Source organism: Scatophagus argus, chromosome 12, assembly GCF_020382885.2.
Source record: "Scatophagus argus isolate fScaArg1 chromosome 12, fScaArg1.pri, whole genome shotgun sequence".
In the NCBI taxonomy this organism is placed as follows: Eukaryota; Metazoa; Chordata; class Actinopteri; family Scatophagidae; genus Scatophagus; species Scatophagus argus.
In genome coordinates this window covers 8,362,744-8,386,073 of record NC_058504.1, presented here as the reverse complement: position 1 = coordinate 8,386,073, position 23,330 = coordinate 8,362,744, and the positions used below count along the sequence as shown (strand labels likewise).

The window sequence follows — 23,330 nt, the reverse complement described above, 5'->3', positions numbered from 1 at the left end:
CTGGTTTTGGACAAGCGCCAGCTCGGAAAATTCAATTTAGAAAATACTGCTCAGTCACTAATGTGTCATCAACTTAGTTGGTACAGGATAAAATGAGCCTATTGGCAGGGCATGACATCAATCTCACTGTAGACAACCTGACATCGAGCAGAACACAACACGGTGCCACATGTTGCATACAGTGGAAATACAGTATGAGGCTGGAAATCCTTCATTTTATGGTGACACTGCATCTTTTTTTTTTAATTCCATGCTAGTGAGTACATTTACATAAATGTATACTGAAAATGAATGTGTATGTACATATAATTTAATTTCACTGGTTACACAAACAATTCTGGGTAAATCTAAAAAACCAACAACGTAAAAACCAAAAGCAAATTCCCTGCATGGAAACAAGGCAGTCAAAAACAACACAACATAGCGGGAAGATTGTTTACACAGCTTACCACCATGCTAATGCCAGGCGAGATAATTGTTCATTATTGTTTAAAATAATATAACTCAAATACAGTTCACCCCTTCAATATTCAAATGAAAAAATAAAGTAAAACAACAACAATAATAATAATTAATTCATATGCAGGATAAAGTAATTGTTTTGTTTTGTCATGTAAAAATCTTGACATCATAATCACTTTATAAAAAACATAATTGGAATGAAGACACTGAACATATGTTTACGGTATTTCACTTGTTTGAATTATCCCCTCGTAATAAACAATATCTGCTCATGGTTAAGCATTTTTACGGTTATGCTTTGGTGCTCAAAGCACAGGGTCTTTTCCGTCAACTTAAGGTTAAGTTAAGAGAACCATTGCAGTCTTGGTGTGGTAACCAAAGTGTTTGTACTGTCTTAACCTAAACAAACACAGGATTCAGGTGGCTAAAATGTCTGATATATATTGTATATGGATAAAGGGTTCCTCCAAACATAAAAAATTTAGACGGGGTTGAAAATGCATAACAGTAAACTAGCACTTATTTAGAAAGTTGCAATAGATTGTTTACTAATATATGTGATGATGGTTACATAACCATCAAAATGAGCCAAAGCTGTCACACCTTGTGTTTAAGTTGTGTTCTGTCTTTTGATTTTTGATCCACGTGTCATGTTTCATGTGTGTCTTGTCATGTGTTTCCATGTATTATGTTCCAGGTTTTTGTCATGCCCTGTTTTATTTTGAAAGCGTCACTTCCCCTGTGTGTCTGTTTCATGTAACTTTGCTTTAGTTTATCATGATTGCTTTCTCCTCCCTTAATGCGTTTCACCTGTCTCTTGTTAGCTTGTCTATTTAGTCGTCATCTTCCCCGTCACTCTTTGTCTGGTTGTTGTTTTGTCTCCATGTCAGGAATATCTTGTCTTGTCTTGCCACGCCAAGTTTTTTGTCGCAGCTTTTTGTGCTTTTGTTGATCCCTGTGCCAGTTTTTGTGTTCTTTTGTTAAAAATTAAAGAATATTATTTTGGATCTCGGCCTGCCTACACTTTTTGACTCTGCATTGGGGTTCAGCTCTCTGTGTCAGTGACGCCGTACCTTTGTGACAAAAGCAATGCGTGTGTACACATGCACACATGTCATAGGTGTGCAAAAGTACTTAAAGAAAAAGCACTACTCCTCTGATTAGCAACACATTAACCTCAGAGAGCTAGAATAATCTAATTTTGTTAGCACTAAACTGATCACGGAAAAAAAAATATCAATACCCCAAATTACAAACAAAAGATACAAAACATATTTTGTCATGTAAGGTCACAGAGAGGCCTTTGCTGGAAATTGTTCACTTCTTAAAACCAGAACGATTGTTTATTTAATGTACTTCTCCATCCATTTTTACCTTTAGTCACAGAAATATGTTTAACATTCAAATCAACAGCCACACTGTCTTGGAGGCAAATTCAGAGGAATCTTCCAAGATATAAAGCCAAAGCATATTGTCTCAACTTTTGTCTGGAAGCTGTATGCATGTGCCCAGTCAGTGTGTAATGAAAGGATGCGAAATCAGACTGCGACTCTAAATATAAACATTTGTAAGGCACTGAAACATTTCTGCAGTCTGCATTGTAATTAGCTCCAGTCTTTTCTGTGGTTTTGTTATATATGGAGGTAAATAGCTGCATGCAAGCAATTATGAAACATTGCACAAGATTGCCCTTTTTAATCTTCAGGATATTCACTTAAAAGGATGGTTTAAGTGAAGTCTTGAGTATTTACTACTCACCACACACGCATAGAAAATGATGTCAAATTATTTTGATCTTGCTGGAATTTGTGATGTTGCATAGCTTGAACTCTGGCATTTATTGTGGTATCTTAATATGTATTTGGAAGCCATACAAAAAACACAATCTGAGTATATGGTGTAAGTAGCATTAAATGGAAAGCTGAAACTAGGTTGGCGTGGGGTTAAAGTGCTTTTGGGAATTCACCCAAGCAATTACTTTGAGCATCAATTTGATGTTAAAATGTTTTACAGCTGCCAATGCCAAAGGCCAGTTAAGGAAAACGTTAAGGTCATTAGCCTTTCAACAAAAAAGCTAGAACGTGTCAAAACGGAAACGCTTAATGGAACCATCTTCTAAAAGGAGATTAACACTGTTAAAACAAACAGCTACTGGCATGTACCTTCCCTCTGAGCTGCCAGTTTTGTTGCTTGATAGTGTATTTTCCTCATTTTAATGGACCACTCATATACACACAGACAGTGTGATGCCACTCAGATATTTCCAGCAGAGGGGTTTAATCACAGAAATGTGTATAGCCACTTAGAACAGTAGTGATGAAGGTTAGATTTTGGATTCAGTCTTACAGGAGCAAAAGCTTCTTTTTAGTCTCATCATTTTGCTCTGATTGTCAACAGTCACACAACTACACATTAGAAGAAAAGGTAAGATAATGACTTGCTCTCAGAATAGTACATAATACAGAAAACAATGCAGCCACAGGTCAAAAGATGTGCATTTACCAAATAGTAAATTATGATGTTTTATCACAAAAAGCAATGTGCATTTAACATCATAAATTCATGAGACTTAACAGTGTAAGAGTATCTGAGGTTGGATTTTTCCTTTAATGTGCAGCACACCTGAAAACCATATTACTCTGAGTCTACTGACAACCCCCTTGAAAGAAATATGCGTAGATATAGTGGCAGTGAAGATGTTTGAGCTTCACAAGGTAATGGGTTTAAGTCCTCTGCCCCACATTGGTATCAGATGGGTGTCAGATGGCACAGATGATGATACTCTGCATGAACTCTTCCTTTAAGTCATTTACAGTCACTGAGTACAGCAGGTCAAGTAAGCTGTCAATGGTCTAAAGTGTTTTAAGAAATAGCATGACATTTTGGTAAATATACTTATTTGCTTAGTATTGGATGAGAAGATCAAGATCACTCATTGCATGCTAAATATGAAAGTTGAGATGATTAGCGTAGCTTAACGTTCTCACACTTAAAACTCAAGGCAGTGGGAAACAACTAGCCTATCTCTATTTAGACTTACTGAGACTCAGTTGTGTGGCAGCCCACATAAGTCAAGTTGCAGTTTACATCCATGTATGTCCAGACTCATATACTGTATGTAGTGACTGATAGACAGCTTCATCACAATTACAAAGACAATCAGTTGTGAGGAATGAGCTTGTGGTGGACTTCGGTGGTTCAAACACGGGTGATGCTGCAAAGAAGCTACAAAACCGCTAAAACCGCTAAAACGCTTCACACACATCTTCAACCCACATGCACAAAAGGTATACATATATACAATCAGCAGAGTTTCAAGCTGGACTTATTAGTGCCAATATTAGTGTCAACATTTCATTGTCCGACCAAAGGTAAAATATAGTCACAAGCTGCCCTTCTGTTCCTGAATTATGGTGGTAAATAAAGGACAAAAAATGGTTTATGGATAACATTACGATATCACAATGAAACTGACCTGTGACCTTTCAGGCATAAATATTCACCACTTCGTAATTTTGTGCTATTGAGATTTTTTCAACTATTATTCTTGAATTATGGCTAAAATCTTGTTTTTATGAGGTCACATTGACCTTTGGCCACAAAAAATGATCAGTACATCCCTGAATCTAAGCGGACAGCCATGCCAAATTTCAAGATATTTTCTGTTCATGAGCTTGAGATGGATGGAGAGACAAGTAGGAAACACCTCTAAAGCTCTGCAATTAAAAAATTATATGACAGAAATCTTAAATCGGGTGAATATATCACTTCACTTATCTTTAAAAGTGCTATATGTATATATACATATATGGCACCCTTGCGAAATTGTGTTAGAACCATTGGAGAACTGCTAAAAAACCCTAGTTTTTTGTGTGCTCTAGCTCAATATATAACACGCAAACTAAAAAGTGTCAGACTTTGGCAAGTTGGAAGTCAAAAAGCACATTTCCAAACTCACTGGTTGACTGTTCTCTGTTGGTTAAATGTGAACCCAAGTAGAGGTTAAAAATGGTCTCTGTAGTGCACTTCAGGCTAAAAAAGTGGAGGAAAGAGGAAATAACTTTTTAAAAAACAAAAACCAGCCACCAAATAAAAAGGTTCTTTCAGGAGCACCTTTTTGTCAGGAATAATGGAGCGTGGAGAAATATGAGGGCTTGTGGAAAAAATGGAGCATATTTAGTGTGGAATTTTGGCAGAACTCACAAACTATCATGCTCCTGCTGTTTTATTTTCATTGCTGAAATCAGTTCTTTGTGGAGCCTCTAAATGTTGAACGTAGCCTACCTTTCTCCTCTGTCAACCTACTCATACCTGAAAGGGGTGTAATGACCCACTTTCTCCCCTTGTCCCCCAGCGACTCTGTCGCTTACCACATTTGACCACCTTGCTGTGGTTGACTACAGTCTGCAGCTGCTGTTAATTTACAGGAGCACTGTGCACCCCTTTCCCAGCTCTCAAGCATATATGACTAATCACACCAGTCATTTTGAACAACTTGAGCTCTCTCTGGCAATAAATCACCTTGATACCTATGCTACTGTGCCCATAATAGAGTTACGCTCAGGAGGGAGGAGGGCAGGGGGAACTTTGGGAGCTATTCAGTACTTTTGGTCAACACACTATTGTGAAACAAACTCAGGGACTGGGACATATTGTTGTTCGATGTGTTGTTTGTTTCTATGATCTCAATAAAATCAAAGTGAGAACAACAAAGCGTTGTGTATTCTTTGTACAACAGCTTGGGGAATATGATGTTTCCCTGGATTGTTTTCCTTACAAAATACATATTTTTCTTTGATTTTTTAAATGTTTTTTTTTACAGTTACAACTTTTATAAAACTCATAGCAGTCAATCTTAGCAAAATAAATATGCTATAAAGGTTTTTCAAGACACAAAATTTTGTGATCAAGCAAATGTGACACCAACCCTCCCAAGGCTGAAAATTTAATTTTAGCCAAATCCCAGATTACGTAGAAAGAAGAAAAGGGCTTCCAGCATGGTGATTTTTTTTTATTATTATTATTTTTATCTGGACCTGTCAACTGTAAGAGAGGACAGTGGGACCTCATAAGGCCTTTAAAGATGGTATTAAACATGTGACAGGCCCCACCCACATTTTCAAGCTAACACATGATAGATATGTCTTCCACAACATCAACAAGCAGTAAAAAGTTGTAAAAAATGAAATTAAGTGAAGTGACACAAAGCCAGGATTATGACTGTGTTGTGCCATCCCTCTTTTCTCCCAGTCGCTACACAGTTAACAAGCATTGTGATTGGTCACAATGCTTGTTAACTTCCTGATAGAAAAGTGTCTCATGTAGCTTACAATTTCATTTCTTTTTTATTATGTTATTTCACCTTATCATCTAAAATGCATGTTTGATGCTTTCATATAATAACAACACTTTCACACGGTTAGGTTGGACACCTAACTTACCTGTTGGACAACAGACTAATGAAAATGACAGCTTGGGTTTACCCAAAAACCAGCAGTAGCAGTTAATCCAATGGGTGGTGAGATGTCTCTGGTGGGTACATCTGGTTTACCACTGACTGATGCTGTTAGTCCACACTTTCTATTTGTGACTTTCCTTGCCTCTGCCAAGTTGAAGAACAAACTGCTCCTTGTCAGAAATGCTGAACGAATGACTCCTGTTGCTTATTGTTAAGGTGAACACATTATTTGAATATGACCAACCTCTCATAATAAAAGGGCCATTGCGGCTTGTGAAATATTCATCAGACGTATCCCCTGGAGACTCTGATGCATATCTCAGAATCAAAAACATACTTCAGCAGACAAAAGATTGCAAGCAGTGATGCAAGCTTCTGAAGTATGAGGCAGATAGTCACAAGGAGTGTGACCTCTATAGCGTGGATATGTCTCCTTGTCGCTCTGCTGGTTTTCAGCCATTCCACCTTCTAATAAATCAACAAGAGCACACTCTGGGCTCCAGCAGCTAAGTGGCATTTAAGAAACAGCTTGTGAGAGCTGTAAGGCTGCAATTTGGATCATTTAGGTGCCAAGCAATAATTTGGCCAGATGAATGGCATTAACAGCAGTCAGAAAGTTTCAAAAAGCTAAAGCCACAAATGAAAAAAACAGTTCAAGGAGCATTTTATTAAAAGCCAAAGAAGGCTGAATTTTCCTCAGGTTCACTTAATATTGGAGATGTGACACAGTTAAATTCACTGATGACAATTACTTGTTATTTATCAGTAGTGCTGGATTTATCTGTGGGCCAGCTTATGTATAAACAAGGTATGCATAAAAAGCAATAAAAGCCAAGATACTGTTTCTGCTACAAATACCAATAACAGCTTCAGCAGACATTCAAGGTCTAGTCTGGATGATTAAAGTTGGAATTGGTACAACAACAGCGTGACCACCTCTCTTCCTCCTTATCACAACACAGCTGATATTCCCAAAACAGCAAATGCCCTATACTGCTTCTTCATCTGCGCCTTAAGTCAGCTGCCTGTAACTGTTGGCAGGACTGTGCTGGTCCAAAAAATCAACCTTGGACTTTTGTCCACACCAACCCATATATTGGTAGCCCATTTTTAATGGACTATAACTGAATAATATAACAATACCCACAGTGTTATTTTATCAATAGCATTAACAGAAACCAAATGTGCAATTGCAATCAGCAACAACTAAGTACACACACACACACACACACATACATAATTGTACATAGTTGTATCTGTGTTGCCAGTAGAATACATGTCTGATTGCTCCAATTCCTAACAGAGCTGTTGGACGTTATAAAGGCTCATAATTGTTTACACCATGCTACTGCCTTGAAGACACATTAAAAGAAGGAGTGACAGTCCAATGCAGAGACACTGGGCTATCACACTGGGACTATGGGTACTGATGAGAAGTTCTTGGTCTGTTATCATGGCTCCTGTGTGGGCAGCATGTCAGTGGTGGTCTACTCTTCTTTCTAATAACACTGAAAAATACTTTGAAGACCACTAGGAAAACACCACACATTGTGCTCTCAGTGGTTTTTTGGGTCAGTGATTCTACAGCTTAACACTGTTTAATGACATGTATAACACTGGAGCATCATTATTTGACTCATTTTTTATCAAACCTACATGGTCCATCACAGTCAGCCACTACTTGTGAAATACATGCAAATGAAGCACTTAGAAATAACAAATTGCAGTAATGCTTTTCATAAAAAAATGTTATTTTCTATTTTGTGGATGAGGTAAATAAGCATGTTTTGTCTCAGAGTAATGTGCAGTAAAAGGTTGCTTTGACTTGAGTACACACATTAAACACTTCCATTGTTACTTCCATGTAAATCCTGTCTGTGGCCATTTTAGGTCAAACAAAGCCACAAACAAAGACACCCACAGACGTGCAGTGTAGATTCAATTGTGACATCAGGAAAATGTCAAAACAATATTTCTTCTTATTCAGCAGTGGGTACATTTCCAAATGTATTTTTCTCATACCCAAAGACATCTTTAGATGTCCCAGAGCTAAAATCAGTGTTTAAGTCCAACGTTTCCACAGCCTGTGCAGCGAACTTAATTGATGTTCCAGGGAAGAAGAAGAGTGCAGCAGAACAGCCCAGTCTGTGTGAATTTTGGATTTGAATGTTGGTTTTGTCCCAGGCAAACATTTTATCATTCTGTGCAGAAAGCTGACATCTGTGAGATCATGAGAATACTTATAAAAATTCAACCTGCTGGATGTCAGAGGATTTACGAAGAGGACACCTTGTGAAAAAATTACAGAGTGATGAAATTACAAATGGAGTTAGACCTCACCTGAAAGAACCTGAATTTCTTCTATCACAGGAAAAAAGCTTTTAAAGTCTATTATGATATGAGTCCACTATGACATAAAATGTTGAGTTTATTTGGACCCAAAACCAGTTGGAAGCAAATGAATGAATATGTGATGTGTGAATATATGTGTCGAATAACTGTTAAGATTATATGATTATCATGGTCCTACTTAAATATCACAGCCTCACACCTATCAGTAACATTTACATTGCTTTTCTCTGCACATAAGAAAAAATTTAATGAAATGCTCATTGCAGGTTTATAATTTACCTGAAATGGCAATTATCACCCTCAGCTAAGCAACTTATATTATAAACTTGTGAAACTTAACATATGATCATTACAGCAGCAAAATTTTGCAATTTGATTGTCTAATTAAAATGACTCTACTTTTTCATCTCAAGTGATTAATGTAATTCTGCCTTTAGAAGTGTGAACTGGTAAAGTTCCAAAGCTTACCTTATGATCAAACTCCAGTTCTAAAAGACAGTAAAAATCTGTTTCTCAGCAGGAATGAATTTTGATTTTAATATGTAGTGTGTGACAGCAATGTTGTTAATTAAACCCCGCAACATTTCACCCAGGCTATTATTTGTTCCTGCCAGACAGCTAATGAGCCCCACATTATCTCAGCGAGAGACAAAAGCCCAGAGGACACACTGTACTTTAAAGAGTCTGAGACCCTTGCTATAACTGGTTTGAAGAAAACAGTGTTTCCAAAATGACAGGTCTGCTCTCACACTGGAGCGAAGAACAGAGAAATCAAAACTACCATTATCCTCTGCCTACATTTAACATGAATTGGACTTGGACTGTATTTCATCCACTCATGTTATAGCAGCTCATGCAGGTCAATGTCCTGCTGTCACCTTGGATACCAGGAAAAACATCTTGACAAGCTTTATCACCATCAGCTGACAAAGTGAACTGCGTTTTCTAGGCAAATGAGACACAGCAGCTGAGCAGCAGCTGTCATCCATCACAGTCATTGTGGTGAGTGCTGGATAACTGCACATCCACTACGAAGAGGCAAAGAAGTCGCAAATACTTCAGAGCATTCAGATGTTTCAAATTATAATGCGTTTTAGATATTAAGTGACTCGGAAAGTAGACCATCAGAATCATGACAGCATACTTAATGTCAAACACAGAGACAGACAGTATGTGCATTTAAGGGGTCTGACCTGCTAATTAGCATGATACATCAGTATTACAGGCTCTGTAACAGCTAGTTCTCAAACTGTTTCTGTCATGTCAACACTGTGTCATGTTCACGTTGCTATTTGTTTCTTTATTATTCCCTATGAATCAGATTCACTGAAACTGTTTTTATTATAATGCAGAGTAGCAAATAATAGCGTTTAATTAATTACACCTTTGTCTGACTGATTTGCTGTGACAAAGGTCTATTCAACAGTACTCTCTCCTAAACTTAAACCATTTAATCTTCCTGAATGTTCAATTAGTTATTTAAAGGGTCCCTCTGGAGTTTTTGACCAGAAGTAGTGCTATAATTTTTTAACAAGTGGTTAATTAGTTGTGTGTGCATGACATGCCTTTTCATTTTTTATTTATCTTGTGAAATGTCACATATAAAACTGAAGTAATGCCAGGTTTACATCACAATATTAGCTGTATTAGCTATGTGAATATCTCATCATTAATGAGATTCATTGCAGCTCTAAAAATTAAGCTCTCTGGAATACTTTGCTCATTTCCTGTGTAAACACTTTTACTAGTTCAAAAAAAAAAAACAAAAACAAAAAACAAGCCTGGCAGCACTGGATGCTTGTCATTGAAATGAGCAAATATTCCACCTTGTAGAGTTGTGCGCAGTTCTCATTTTCTCACATTTAAAAAAAAGGCTAACCAGCTTAGGTTAATTAACACGAAGTGTTAAAGCGTGTACCAGACAGAGACCCTCAGTAATGATTTAGATGCAGCAGCTCTCATTACATATTGAGCAAGGTGACTAATGGGGTAAACTTGCAAAAAGTCAATGCTCCCTTTTAATTGCTGACGGATACATGGTGCAGCACACTAACATAGCCAGTTTTCAGAAGAGAGATTTACCAAAATTACCATCAGAGTTTTAATCTGCAGCCTCAAACATGTTGAAAAATGGCAGATGAACAGAGTGTTTCCAGTTTGCTGTTCACTTCTCTGCTCCAGCACTGTGGCAGTGAATGCACATCCAGGCTGTGAGCGGTGCAGAGTTAGTGGGAGAGTGAAAGTGGATGTGAAAGCTCAATCACATTCTAAATTGTACAACAGAGCAGAGGAGTCTACTTGGCAGTCACACTGATGAGACAGAGAGGAGAGAAAAACACAGTCTGAAAAAAAAAAGGCAAGCATTTGTGTCTGTTTACCCACCACATTGTACATACAACACCCTGCACATGAGCTTCTGGTGGGTTGGCAAAATGAAGTACTGCCAATTAAGATGGTGATTTTTCCAACACCCATATTATTCTATCTTCTAAAAAGAGAACCACAGACACACTAAAATTCTGTATAGCACAATAAATAACTCCCGGTGGGCTTTGCAGTGCTGTCACGCTCTCTGTAGCACTCACTGTCCCAGAAGAAGGCAATGTGCCACAACCGCCATGAATCCTTCCTACCTCAGGCACTCCACTGGCAACAATTTAAAACAACTCTCTTTTGTTTTTCCTGGTCTGGATCCCCTCCCTCCTCCTGACTGTTCCCTGAGTAGAAGGCATAATGCATCATCTTAGGAGGGAGCCCATAGCAGACCAATTTAACAGCCAGGGAGAGACAGCAGTGGACACTGGCCTGCTAATGAATGAATGAGCCTGATGTGTAAAATCAGAAAAGATTACAGACTGAGGGGCAGGCCTCCCAAAAGGTCTTGGCAAACCAGCTGTTTAGATAAGCCCTGTTATCTCCCCAGAATAATAATTCTTCCACATGGGACTAAACAAAACAAAGAGAGTGTGAGGAGAGGTTAAAACTGTCTTGTTTGATTTCTGGAGACAAACTGAGAAAATAAAAAACATCTGGACAACAGGAAGTCAGGATCGTATCATGATCATATCTTGTACTTGTTATTCTCCCTCCCCTGTTACATGTTGACATCTGGACACCGAGGGGACTGCTAGGTATACACAGCCTACGAGCAATAAATAAACAAAGGGGGGCCCGGCCTTGAGAAGCCATGCACCTGTGACCATTGGAAAAGCAGCAGGCGCAGCAGGGTTCATTAAAGAAGCTGGTCCTGACAGTGAAGCATTTAAGAGGCCATCAGGAGCGACAACTCAGCAGCTACCTTGGGACCGGAGAGGGAAAGGCATCAAGGTGAGCAATGCAATTTCAGATTGAATAATGGAGCACTTTCCTCAGGTCTGACATTCATGTATTTCTCAGGCAGTTTTGCCATACAGCCCAACAGCACCTGCGAACCATTCAATGTTTCCCATGAAAAACTGGTTTACAATGTCTACAGGTCCACAATTAGTCTGCGCCTGGCTGCTGATATGCAGATAATCTCACTCAAAGTGGTTCATGAATTAAAAATAGCACCAAATACATCAAATGGAATGATATAAAAATGTAGATTTTGGATGCTGTGCACTGCAAACATGACACACAGCAGATACCAGCATCCAGATTTTATTTTTTTTTTCGTTTTTCTGAAGCGATTTTTAAAAATAATTTTGTCAAGGCAAATTATTCTCATTTTTCTGTTGGATTCAGCAGCCAGATTCCATTTTCACGGAGCTGCTGATGTAAACTGGTAATAACAGAGGATTAATTTACAAGGAGGCAAAATCCCCCAGTGAGACTTGTGGCCCAGAACAATAATGAGCACATAGTAAACAGAAATTTGCCTTAAGCCAAAAGAGAATGCAGAGGCACCTAATCTACACACTGAAACACACAATGCACACTGATGCATATACAATCACATGTGTGCATGCACAACCACGCCCTTACACGCACACAAACAAACACACAGGGAGATAAAATGATGGCAACGTATCTTCCCCAGGCCTCTGTAACAACATGTGTTTTAAGGTAATTAAAAGAAGATCCCAAGCGGTTATCATGTCATATTGAAATACAATGTGTAGAGCAAATTACCATTCTGTGGTTATTTATACAAAGATCGGTGCATGAGGTCACATTGCTTTGGTAAACTGTGAGGACAGACAAGAAATGTTCATGGCTGCAGCTGTGCTGTGATTTTGACTTCTAATTAGGATACTAAGGTCAAAGCGCTCGCTATGTAATGTGTTTGATATATTATACTGTATGGAATATGTGTGTGTGTGTGTGTTTGAGTAATAGTCATAATGCAAGTACATAAGTTAACCTATTGACTCAGCAGAAACAAATGTAGGCAGTAGTCAGTTTGCAGGTCACATTTTGAGTAACTGGATCTAAGGCAGGGTCACGGCTTACGTTGTTCAAAGCTGTGGTTGTTCACATTTGACAGTTCTGACCCTTGGCTTGAAAAGTCCAGCTGAGGGCAACGCGTCTGTCCCGTGAATTAACCCTGGAGTTAAAATCACCGCAATGCTCAGCACCACCATCTCAGTGACATCAGACTGCTTGCTTTTGTGTTCCTGCACCTCAGCTATGAAAAGGATGTGACACTAACAGCGAGTTTGCACCTCTCGTGCTGTCAGTTGTTGAATCTGCTTTAATCAGGTAGAGAAAATCAGATTTCAAACTGTGAACCACATAAAGAACTTTGCCTACAAACTTGTATACTTGTGAACCTGTTCCTGCTGTCACACCGCGGTGAGGTATCGTCTTGTCTTGGTTTCATGTCTCGTCACTTCCTGTTTTATTTTGAAAAGTAACTCTTCTCTCGTTTCAGGTCACTTGCCCTTCCTCATGTCTCCAGTCTGATTGTCTTTCCAATCACCCGATTGTTTCCACCTGTTTCCCATTATCCTCATGTGTTCAAATAGTCTGCGGTTCCCTTGTCTTGTGCCAGTGTGTTTTGTCTGTCAACGATCACTCCAGCTCTTGTTCAAGCCACAGCCATAGACTTTGTGTGTACTTTGTGCCACGTTCATTTCTTCACGTTCACTTTCTTTTTTGTTGTAAATTTCATAGTTGGGTTTCATTGGATCTTCATTGGATTTAGCCATCGATTAGTGACAGGTTTTGTTCTTAGGTTTTTTCTTCCTCCGATGGAGTGATTTTAAGTTCTATATTTGTTTGTTTTCATAGATAGTTTTCCTCTGCTTGTAGAGTGATTTTTTTGTTCATAGTAGTTTATTCCTTCCTGTGTTATTTTTTCCTCCTGTTGGAGTGATTTTCTGTTGTAGTTACTTCAGTATTAGACATTGAAATCTTTCATAGCTCTTTTGTTTTTCTCTCTACTGAGATCTGCAGATTTCATAGTCTAGTCATAGTTATAGCCTAGTTAATTTCATAGCCTCTTGTTTTTGTTGCTCTGTGTGAGGTTATTTAGGCCTGAGCTTGGTTAATAAATTCAGTCCTCTAACACCATCTCTGCGTCCGAGTCCTGCGTGAGCCCGAACCTGACACCTGCACACTTTCAAAACACTTTCTTTTCCAATCATTTCCACACTGATATGGTTTGTGCTCACTTTATAGTGTGATCATTAACATGCTTGCACTTCTTTGGATCGCTGGGTGTTTAGAAATCAAGAAAATTGCTTTTATCAAATGGTAATTGAGTGAGCATAAACATAAATTTTGCTTTAAGATGTTTTATTAGGGGAAGCGTTTGAAACCGCTGACTAAAAGTCATTCTGTCACTGTGTTACTTCTGGATGCAATTAGAGTGAAAATAAATGATTGATAAGCCCCCTCAAAGACCCCAGGGGGAGCACCACTTTGAAATCCACTGCTGTGGTTTTCAAAGTGGTGCTCCACCCTGTATTTTGTCTTAAACCTGCATTAATTGATATTTTTGCACAACGAGCTGTATAAACAGCGAATATCATCTTATAAAGTAGTCATGGCCAAATTGTTAGCAGATAGTTGCCCACGTACAGGTAGAAGAAATGATATTGATGAGGACAGTAAGACTGAACCAAAACTGTAAAGTTGTGACAAAACCACAACTACAAGTAACACATCTTATATTACACATAGTGGTTTGATGCATTGTGGATTAAAAATTATTGACTAGTCTCATGTACATGTGGACTCTCTTATTATTATTGGTTTGAACATGTTTTTGGCCACCTCTGAGCCGGGGAAATACTTCAACTCAGAGGACCATTTGTATCTGTCTTTATGTCTTTGCTCTATCAAAGCTGATACAGCATATTCCATATGTTTGAGGATCCTGACAAGCGCACTGTACTTTAGTTTAATTTGAATTTGAGTTATCACCAGAATGCTCATCTTTGTGCTCAAATACGCAACAACTGTGGCGCAGTTGTTTTCAAAAATAAATGATACGCTATCCCGTTTGGCTGCAGAAACGGTGCTCCACTGCCCAGAGTCTATACATGCAGATGCCAGACGTTGTTTGGGATTAGCTGGTGAGTCAAGACGTGTCCTGCTGCATTGCACTCAACACACATTCAACAAGCAAGGTCTTGGCTGTCACACTGACACAGGAGAGCTAATCCATCCATCAGCATAGAAAATGTATGAATGGATGGAAACACCTAGATTCGCTGTTGGTACATCATTTTATCTATTTATTTATTTATTTATTTTTTAACATCCGTATGTGTCGGAGAGAGCTTATTCCCCATCTGACAGACAGGTGATTCTCCTTTGAAGTGGCTCCATCTCACTTGCTGATGTGGAGGCCAGAGAATGAGCCCCCCCCCCCCTCAAGACCCCATTAAAGCAAAACCCAGAGTCTGCGGGTTTGATATTCATCTCCCGGGCAACCTCTGCCATCAACACATTTTGTGCCACGTGAGAATGATCACAGCTTATTAAAGTGGAAATAATGACTGCTCTACCTCCGGCTTGAAATATTTAACAAGGACAAAGGAGATGGCTCAAAGGTGATTCATATCTATGTTGAAAGGAGAGCACGTGGACAATACCATCTACACAGGAAGTGAAGATGAACCTTTGTTAACCCGAGCTTACAAGAGACTGCCTGCAATTGAAGTTTGTATCTAAATGGAAGCAGAGATAGAAGATAGAAGCTTTCTGAATGTTCATTAGCCACAGTAAAGATGTTGATAAAACAACATTCTGCATGAATACATTTGCCTCAGTTCATCTCATGGCATATACAGTACACCAAAAGCAGGGTTATGCATTGCGAATTGAAATATATCTACTTATTTTAACAACTTTTTTTTTTTTTTTTAAATTCTAATAATTTTCTCTCATTTTCAACTTTGCTCCCAACATATAGAGCTTTCAATTTCTGGATGTGAAATTATTGATGTATTTTTTCCTCTAGCTCAGGTAAATTAGCTTTTTGGTCCCCTTGGGAAAATCAGGGGAAAGAAGCAGAGTGAAAATGTTCTCCATCAAGTGTGACTGAATTGGATTTTACAAGATGAATTGCCAGGACAAGAGTTTATCCCAATTACATTGCAAAGAGATTTCAGCCCTGCTGCAGCCTCTCTGGTCAACAGCAATTAGGGTGAGCTTTGAGTTATCAGGATCCGTCTTTGTGAGAAAATGTTTACAATGTGAGTGGAAAGTAGATAAATACAACAGGTCAACATTAGCAACAGTGAAAAGCGGTGGTTTGTGGTTCGGTCCAAGAATTCATGAAATTACATATCTGACAGCCAAAACATGAACAGAGCAAAACACAGCTGTCTTTTCCATAGCCCACACATCGTTTAATCTAGCAGAATACAGTACAGGCTGCAGACACTGCCTCTGGCTCTTTGTGTGGCTGTCCATTTTCCTTATTCGAGTGTTTGTTTTTTTTCTTTGATGTAACCTGTTTTGATTGATTTGTGGATGTGGAGAGTCGGTGTGTCTTTCATCTGTCTCTCATCAAGACAGCACTTAACCACAGACACTGGCAATAAGGCTGATGAGCGGCAAACAGTGAGCTGATATTTGGGCTTACCTTCCCCTGACTGGGGCTCCACAGGTATCTCAGGCTGAAAATGCAGAGAGCCAAAACAAGGAAGACCAGAGCCAGCACCAGAGCCACTCGCTGATAGGCGTGGTACTTGCTCTTTTTCTCTTTTTCCATCTCAACCTGCAAAGAATATAAGTTCAGTATCTTCAGCTTTTCAGCTTTTTTTTGCCAAGAGTTAGAAGAGAAGATTGATACCACTCACATATCTGTTAACATGTCTGCTACCTTAGCATAAGCACTGGAAACAATTATCCTGTCTGTCCAAAGGTAACCAATCTGTCTACACCACTTAAGCTCTCTAATTAACGTGTTGTATCTCCTTTATTTAACGCGCTGTTTCCGTAAAAGCCCTCTGTAATTATACTTGAACAAAGGAAAAGAAGCCGCTGATTCTGGTACTATTTTTCCCCATTCTCTTCTTCCGTTTCAACATTTTCCTGAAATCGTATCTTCAAGCTTATGTACTGACCATATAGCTTTATGTTAGGGTCACATGTTTTGTCATTTTTGCATGGCAGACATCTCAAGATACTACAATACCCATGAGCCTCAGCTGCTGTTGCTAGGGGAGAAGAAAGCCCATAAGAAGTGTAAATAAGAGCCCTAGTGAATTCATCCTAAACTGATCCAGTCTTGAAATGTGAATTGATTTAAGCTCCAGGTTTTTTGAGTTTTTCTAACAGCATGATCTTTAGCCTTCACCCACCATTAGCGATGCACGTAACAGGATTTAAGCTGCGCGATTGGATGCTTCTTTCCGAAATTCACTCCACGGGTGTCAAAGTTAACTTTTTGCCCCAGAGTTTTTATGTAGGTCTACATAGGCTTGTACTTTTGATTTTTTTTTTTTTTAAATCAAAGAAGCTGCCATTTTCTAATCGATCTGTTCTTCCAAAGTACTAAAGATTCAACAAGCAGAGTTTCATGTCCATCCAAGCCAAAGTGCTTCAACTATGAGTCATGTATAATTTTCTATGGGAAAAATCGAGCTTTTACATCCTGAACAAAGGTTATCCTATTTAATGTAGATATATGAGAGTGGTATCGATCTTCTCATCCAAATCTGAGGAAGAAGACACTGATGTGCATTTCTCAAAATGCACAGCTATTGCATTTATTCATCATTATCATTCCTGATTTTTTATTTTCTTCCTTTCATTTTTCATTTTTATCAGGCATCTAAGGCAGAGATGCCATTTGAGTTGGTCACTCTGCAAAATACATCCACTGATGAAATCTACTGCTGACAGTACAGTGAGGAACAGACTGCTACAAGTGCCAAAGAAAGGTTACATTCGTTAAACTTTTCCTCAAATGAAAACTCTGCCCACGGTAGTCAATTCCCAAGGCTTAAGGCCACAAATTAGTAAAGACAGGCTTTTGTTCCACTACAGCCCCAGCAGGCAGGAAACACTTCTCATTCACACTGGACCACTTCTGAAGGTCTCAGAGGACAACAGAAAAGCAGATAAAGAAAAAAGGAACCAACTTCAATTAGCAAAATTGGTGTTGCTTATCTTAGTGTCTTTTAAAATGGTGATAAAGCAGGTTCTGCTTTCTATTGTGGCTTAGGCTGTTGCAGCACTTAATCTGCAGCAGATTGGATGGCTCTTTAACATGCTGACCTCTTTAATAATTTGTAGTTAGTTTTGCACTTGTGTTCTTTTAAAATGATTATCCAAAATAGTCATAAATAAGATATTTGATATAAACTTTTTATTGTCATTTTTAAAATACAATGTGTAGGTACCAAGATGTACAGAAAGAAATATGATTTAGCAATAATGGCGTACAGTTAGACACTGTGGTTGCTTAATAGATTGACTCTGATTTCTGGTAAATATATCAGCAGCACAACTTTGGGGACACATTATTCGGGTCTCGTTGAAGCCTAATCAATGAATTCTACAATGCTACTCTTCCTTATATAACACATTAGTAATACTATCCACAAAAAAGAAGGGTACATCAAAGTACTGTGCATTCCTAAGGCATGATGCAAAACAGAGAGACAGAAATTCCTTACATTGTGAATTTCTCTGAGTGATGGGGAAAAAAAAAAAAAAAACAGTGGCTGAAATCCTCTGCTCTCCAGTGGGAGGTTGCATAAGCAATGGAAACTTAACTAGAGGACAAATCTCTCTCAGCCTGTGCTTTGAATACTGAATACTAGAAGGAAGAGGTGGGATTGAGAGACAGACAGACAGGCAGACAGGCAGGCAGACAGACAGACAGACTTAAAGGCAGGGATGGAGTCAGAGTGAGCAGCCTGAGCACCTGCCAACTAGTGTTTAAAGGTTTAGGAGTTCAGAATCTGTCAAACAATTCCTCTTCAGCATAGTGAGGAGGAGTGCCCGGAGCCCCCTGGTGTTATCATGCAAAGAAGGAACCGCTTCTTCTAGAAAACAACAGGAAAAAAAAAAGAAAGAAAAAAAGAAGAAAGAAAATAACAGAAGTAGCCTACACAAGGCAGCAGAGCACCTCATATAAGCATTTAAATTCCTGTAAGCTAAAATTCTAAACTCTATTCTGTAATAAGAAGCCACAGGTGATTTTTCAAATTCTAATCATTCTCCACACATACCTCACAGTGTATTATCAGTGATGTACAGTATGTGTGGTTGTTATTTTTTTGTCGGACAGTAAAAGAGTTTACTTTTTCATATACATGTAAAAAGATAACGCTGTGCTGTGAAGGCACGTAGCCCACTTGCTCTACTGTGCACAAGTTCTGCAACAAGTGAAGTATGAGAGGAGGAAGAAGGAAAAAGGACTTCAGAGCCAAAAATCTTTCTTCCCGCTCTTCCTCAGTTATAAAGTTTCAAAAAGAAAAAAGATGTATTGGTGTGCATTTGAATGCTGCTTGCACGCGAGAAGTAAAGATATTCTAGATACAAAGCAAATACAGTGGTTCAGGTGAGACTGAATATAAGAGCAGAAATAAAGAAAGAAAGCTGAAGTGAAAAGCCAAAAGGAATTAGATGGAAAAATTACTATTCTGAGAAAACCCAGATCACTCAACAACAGATCAAGCGGCTTCACCTTTTGATTTCAAATAAGGTATATTTCTGACATATTTTGACTTGAGCTTACACTTGAATATCACAGGCTTTCCTTTTTGAAACACCACTGCTGCCCTCTGCACTTTAAAGGGAAAAGTTTAAGGTGCTTACTGTTAAAAAAAAAAGGCTAAATGCTCAAATTAATTTTAAATTGCCTTTTGCAAATTAATATAAGTGCAATAAATTAAACAAAATTGAACTCACATCTTTCCACAGGATCTGTTGACTGCTGGACTGACTGCTAGCCATAATGGAAACCCACAGGAGGAATGTTTCTGATCGTCTTAGCAGGGTAAAACACTAACGCACTGCAAGGCAAAGAGCCCTAGTTTCATTCCATCGCTGTAATTTGGGAGCGTGCTGAAGGGGAGGGAAGTTTCAGATGGAGTGGAATTACTGAAACAGTTGTGATACCTATTAAAAGCAAGACAGATGTCTCTCCTCCCTGCCTGCTTCCATTTCAAAGGTGGAGAGCCACAAAAGGGTTTACCCTGAGAATTTGCAAAAGAGTAAAAGAGGAATGAAGCAAATCTATTTATCTATATAGATAGATAGATAGATAGATAGATATAGTAGAAATAGTGCACATGTGGAACCCTGGAAGCTGCAAATAGCTTTTTTCTGTTTTAGTCATTCTGAAATCAGGTTTGTTTACAGACTCTCTACACTCAGCTACAAACAGCAGAGTATAATAGACAACTCTGCACTCTGTATTATGATTAGTCTGCACTGGAAGTAAGTCAGAAAGTCAGATAATAAATACTGGGAAGTAGAGATTACGATGAAAGCTCTGTCCTCAGGATATAGTACTGGCATGGCTGCTGTTTTCTGTAAACTCCCTTTTCAGGTGTTGATACTTATACAGTACACATATGAAAGAACTGAAAATAAACCAGCCAGGGTTGCGTTCTTCAACTCGTATAGCTAGAGAAGAGTGTCAATGTAGGTTTAGAATGCTCTCGATTTTCCAGTTTGCAATTGCAGGAAAATATAAGTAAATTACGGTTTGTGTGAATTATTTTTTGATCAAATATTCTGGAAAGCAAATGAAACACACAGTAAGTGAATATTTTACTAATATGTTCTGCATCTACATTATGTTAATAAAAAATATAATTAGTAATTTTCTCTTAGAAGTTTATATAGTGTTGCAAATTAGTTGTATATAAAAGTAATTTCTAGGTGGCAGGACTGGTTGTGCCTCATTCCATTTAGGGCAAACAACTTCCTGAATCTGTACTAAACATAAATCCATCCCTGGGACACTGGGCTGATTTTGTCTTTTCTTTTCTTTCTTTCTATTATGTTGGGGTTTTCTGTGAACTGTAGCCGACCATCCACATAATGTCAGCAACTAAAGCCTTGTAAAACCTTTACGTTTTGTGATACTTTCCCATTACAGTCGCAGTCCTGGACCTACAAAAACCAATTTTAGAGGGTCTGTTAGGTATGGGTATGGTTATTTGGTCCTACTGAAGTTCAAATTCTAAACCCTCCCATATGGGCCGAACTAAAGGAACAAACAAGTTCAAAGAAAACACATGCCTGCTGAGAGGGAACGCTCGGTGAAACAGTTCAAAAACGAGAATGTCTCTTCTGTGGTGACTTAACGTGCCATTCAGTATGAATATTATTATTATTATGAATCATTTCTTTATTAAAATGTCTAAAAATGACTAGATCTATTTTCTTGAGTTGTGTTCTCACGAAATGTTTCCAACAAAACAAGAAAAATCTGTAATTTTCCCAAGGTAACAGTGCATTTCATTTAGCTGTCTGTTACTATAACATGAGGAGGGAGTAAGACATTAAGGAGGAAGTCCATGAGCTAAAAGTCTCATAAATGAATCTTTAAAAAAAGGACCTCGTCTGTGAATGAGGAAATACTGCAGGAAATACTGAAACTGCAGAGGAACAAAACAATTCAGGTAACTCTATTAACTGATGAGCTGCAAGTTATTAGACAGACTTTGAGAGATGTTGCTAAAATAGTACAAAATGATAATGATGATAATTAATAAGGCTATAAAACATATTACTGTTTTCAGATTTTCTTTGATGTTATTTTGAAGTGCTTCTTTACCCTTTCAACATTACCTAGTGGTGTCCAGGGACAAATCATTACATAATGATTAACAGCTTATTTCAAAGTCTGTTCTCCAGTAACTTATTTTTATTTATATAGCCTAGTCTAAAATTCAGAGTTGTTTTAAAATCATTTTGTTTCTAATTTGCTCCTCACTCACTGGAATCTGTTTGATATGTTATATATGCAATTGCAATGGCAAAAAGCGAGTACTAGTATGAGTACGAATACTATTTAATTAGTTCAATTCAGACTAAATAAACATTTAAAGTAATTAAAGTGGTAAAAATTTGCCAGACTTTTGCTTATATTTTTACATACTTGTACTGGTTGTTTTATTTAAATTAATGATCTGAAAACGTCTTCCCCAACTGCCATGTTGCATAGTTTTACCCACGGTGTCATTATCATTACCACCATAATTATCAACCGCCACTGCATAGTTAATAGTATCTTTACAGCATGCCACCTGTTTTAAGATATGACAAATAATAAACAATACGCATTTAATTCAATTTCATCACAACATATCCTTGTGACAGGAAGTGAAGGGTACAATATCAAAGCACACCTGTGTTCAACCAATTTATACAAACCACCTGTCAGCCTTTTTGTTTATATCATCTGAGACGGCACACAAAGCAAAAGCTAAACAGTGTGATAAAAGGTTTTGAAGTGATTCCAGTTTATTTGAAATACAATCTCACAACCTAAAAGTTCCACTTCACACTCATTTGACAGAAGTGAAAAAAATGAATTCTTGGTCAGTACCATCTGAAGTGGAACATTCCTGATGAAACTGGTCCACCTGCAAGCCTTTAGTGAGGCAGGCAACATTTGAGCACGTATTAAGTCTGTCAGATCTGATAGCTGTGCAACCTCGTCAGCTCTTTCCCTTTGATATAAATCTTCACAATTACTGTGACATTTGGCTTGGGTAAATCAAGTGGTGGGTCTTTCAGAAATAGTGTTGTGTCAGCAGCACAGCTGAGCATCCTGGGACCCTCATTCCCTTGATAACATTGAGTGGCAAGCTGGGGCTTTGACACCCACAGAATAGAATAAACAGCAATTTGGTTTGGAGTGCATACCAGATACTCACGGTTTAGACTACAGGTTGATGGGAGCAGCCTTAGCAAACCAGGAAGAATCACAAAATAAACATTTACTCTATTCACTTCATGCTTCATTGATGATAGCTTTGATAGGAATTTTCGTCTTTTGTATTTGCCACTTTTTGCAAACATAGATTAAGCACTGTCACCAACAGGTAGGCCCGTTACAAATCAATAGACCAAGTTTTATACACACACACACACACACACACATGCATAATACTGCTTCACAACTTTGTGTTTTTCTCCTTGTGAACTTCTAGTAATTTCTGCCTCATTGTGCCTCAGGCTCACACCTGCTCACCCCGGTTCATTGAGCTCAGATTTCTCTTTGTTTTCTCCTGGATCTGCTGACTCCCTGGAAATCTCTGTTTTTTTGTCTATGCCATTACTTCCCTGGATTCCCTTCGCTGCCTGACCTCCTCATACTCACCTGCCACACCAACATCCAAAGACTGGACTGTGGACTCTAACCTTCCTTGGATGTAGAATGAATGTTTAGTTTATTTAGACTTTCAGTATTTGTTCACTGGAAAATATTTATATAAAAGACTATTTAACCGTTTTTACCTAGTCATATAGTCAATATATATATGTATGTATGTGAGTGTGTGTGTGTGTATATATGTAGCACATACAGAGTCAGCCAAAATAATGTATACACACAATAGGAAAAAGGGTAATGCCATCTGTTGGGAAAACATCATACAACAGTACACAGTGTTATCGTAATTTGATCAAACTTCGAAAGAGGTATCTG

General features: G+C 38.3%; 1 protein-coding gene across 2 annotated transcripts in view; it reads right to left on the bottom strand.

The window, feature by feature from the left end:
* The window catches only part of tnmd (tenomodulin), a 43,871-nt gene extending 24,107 nt beyond the window's left edge, over positions 1-19,764 (bottom strand). Inside the window, exons 1-2 of one of the 2 annotated variants that reach the window (XM_046406704.1) lie at positions 19,574-19,764; positions 16,293-16,427 (exon numbers count right to left, since the gene is read on the bottom strand). In XM_046406704.1, the coding sequence (XP_046262660.1) occupies positions 16,293-16,427; positions 19,574-19,618 (180 nt within the window). In that variant the 5' untranslated portion in view covers positions 19,619-19,764. The remainder of the gene's footprint in view (positions 1-16,292; positions 16,428-19,573) is intronic. The other variant, XM_046406705.1, reaches the window with a different exon arrangement.
* Between the last annotated feature and the right edge of the window lie 3,566 nt (positions 19,765-23,330).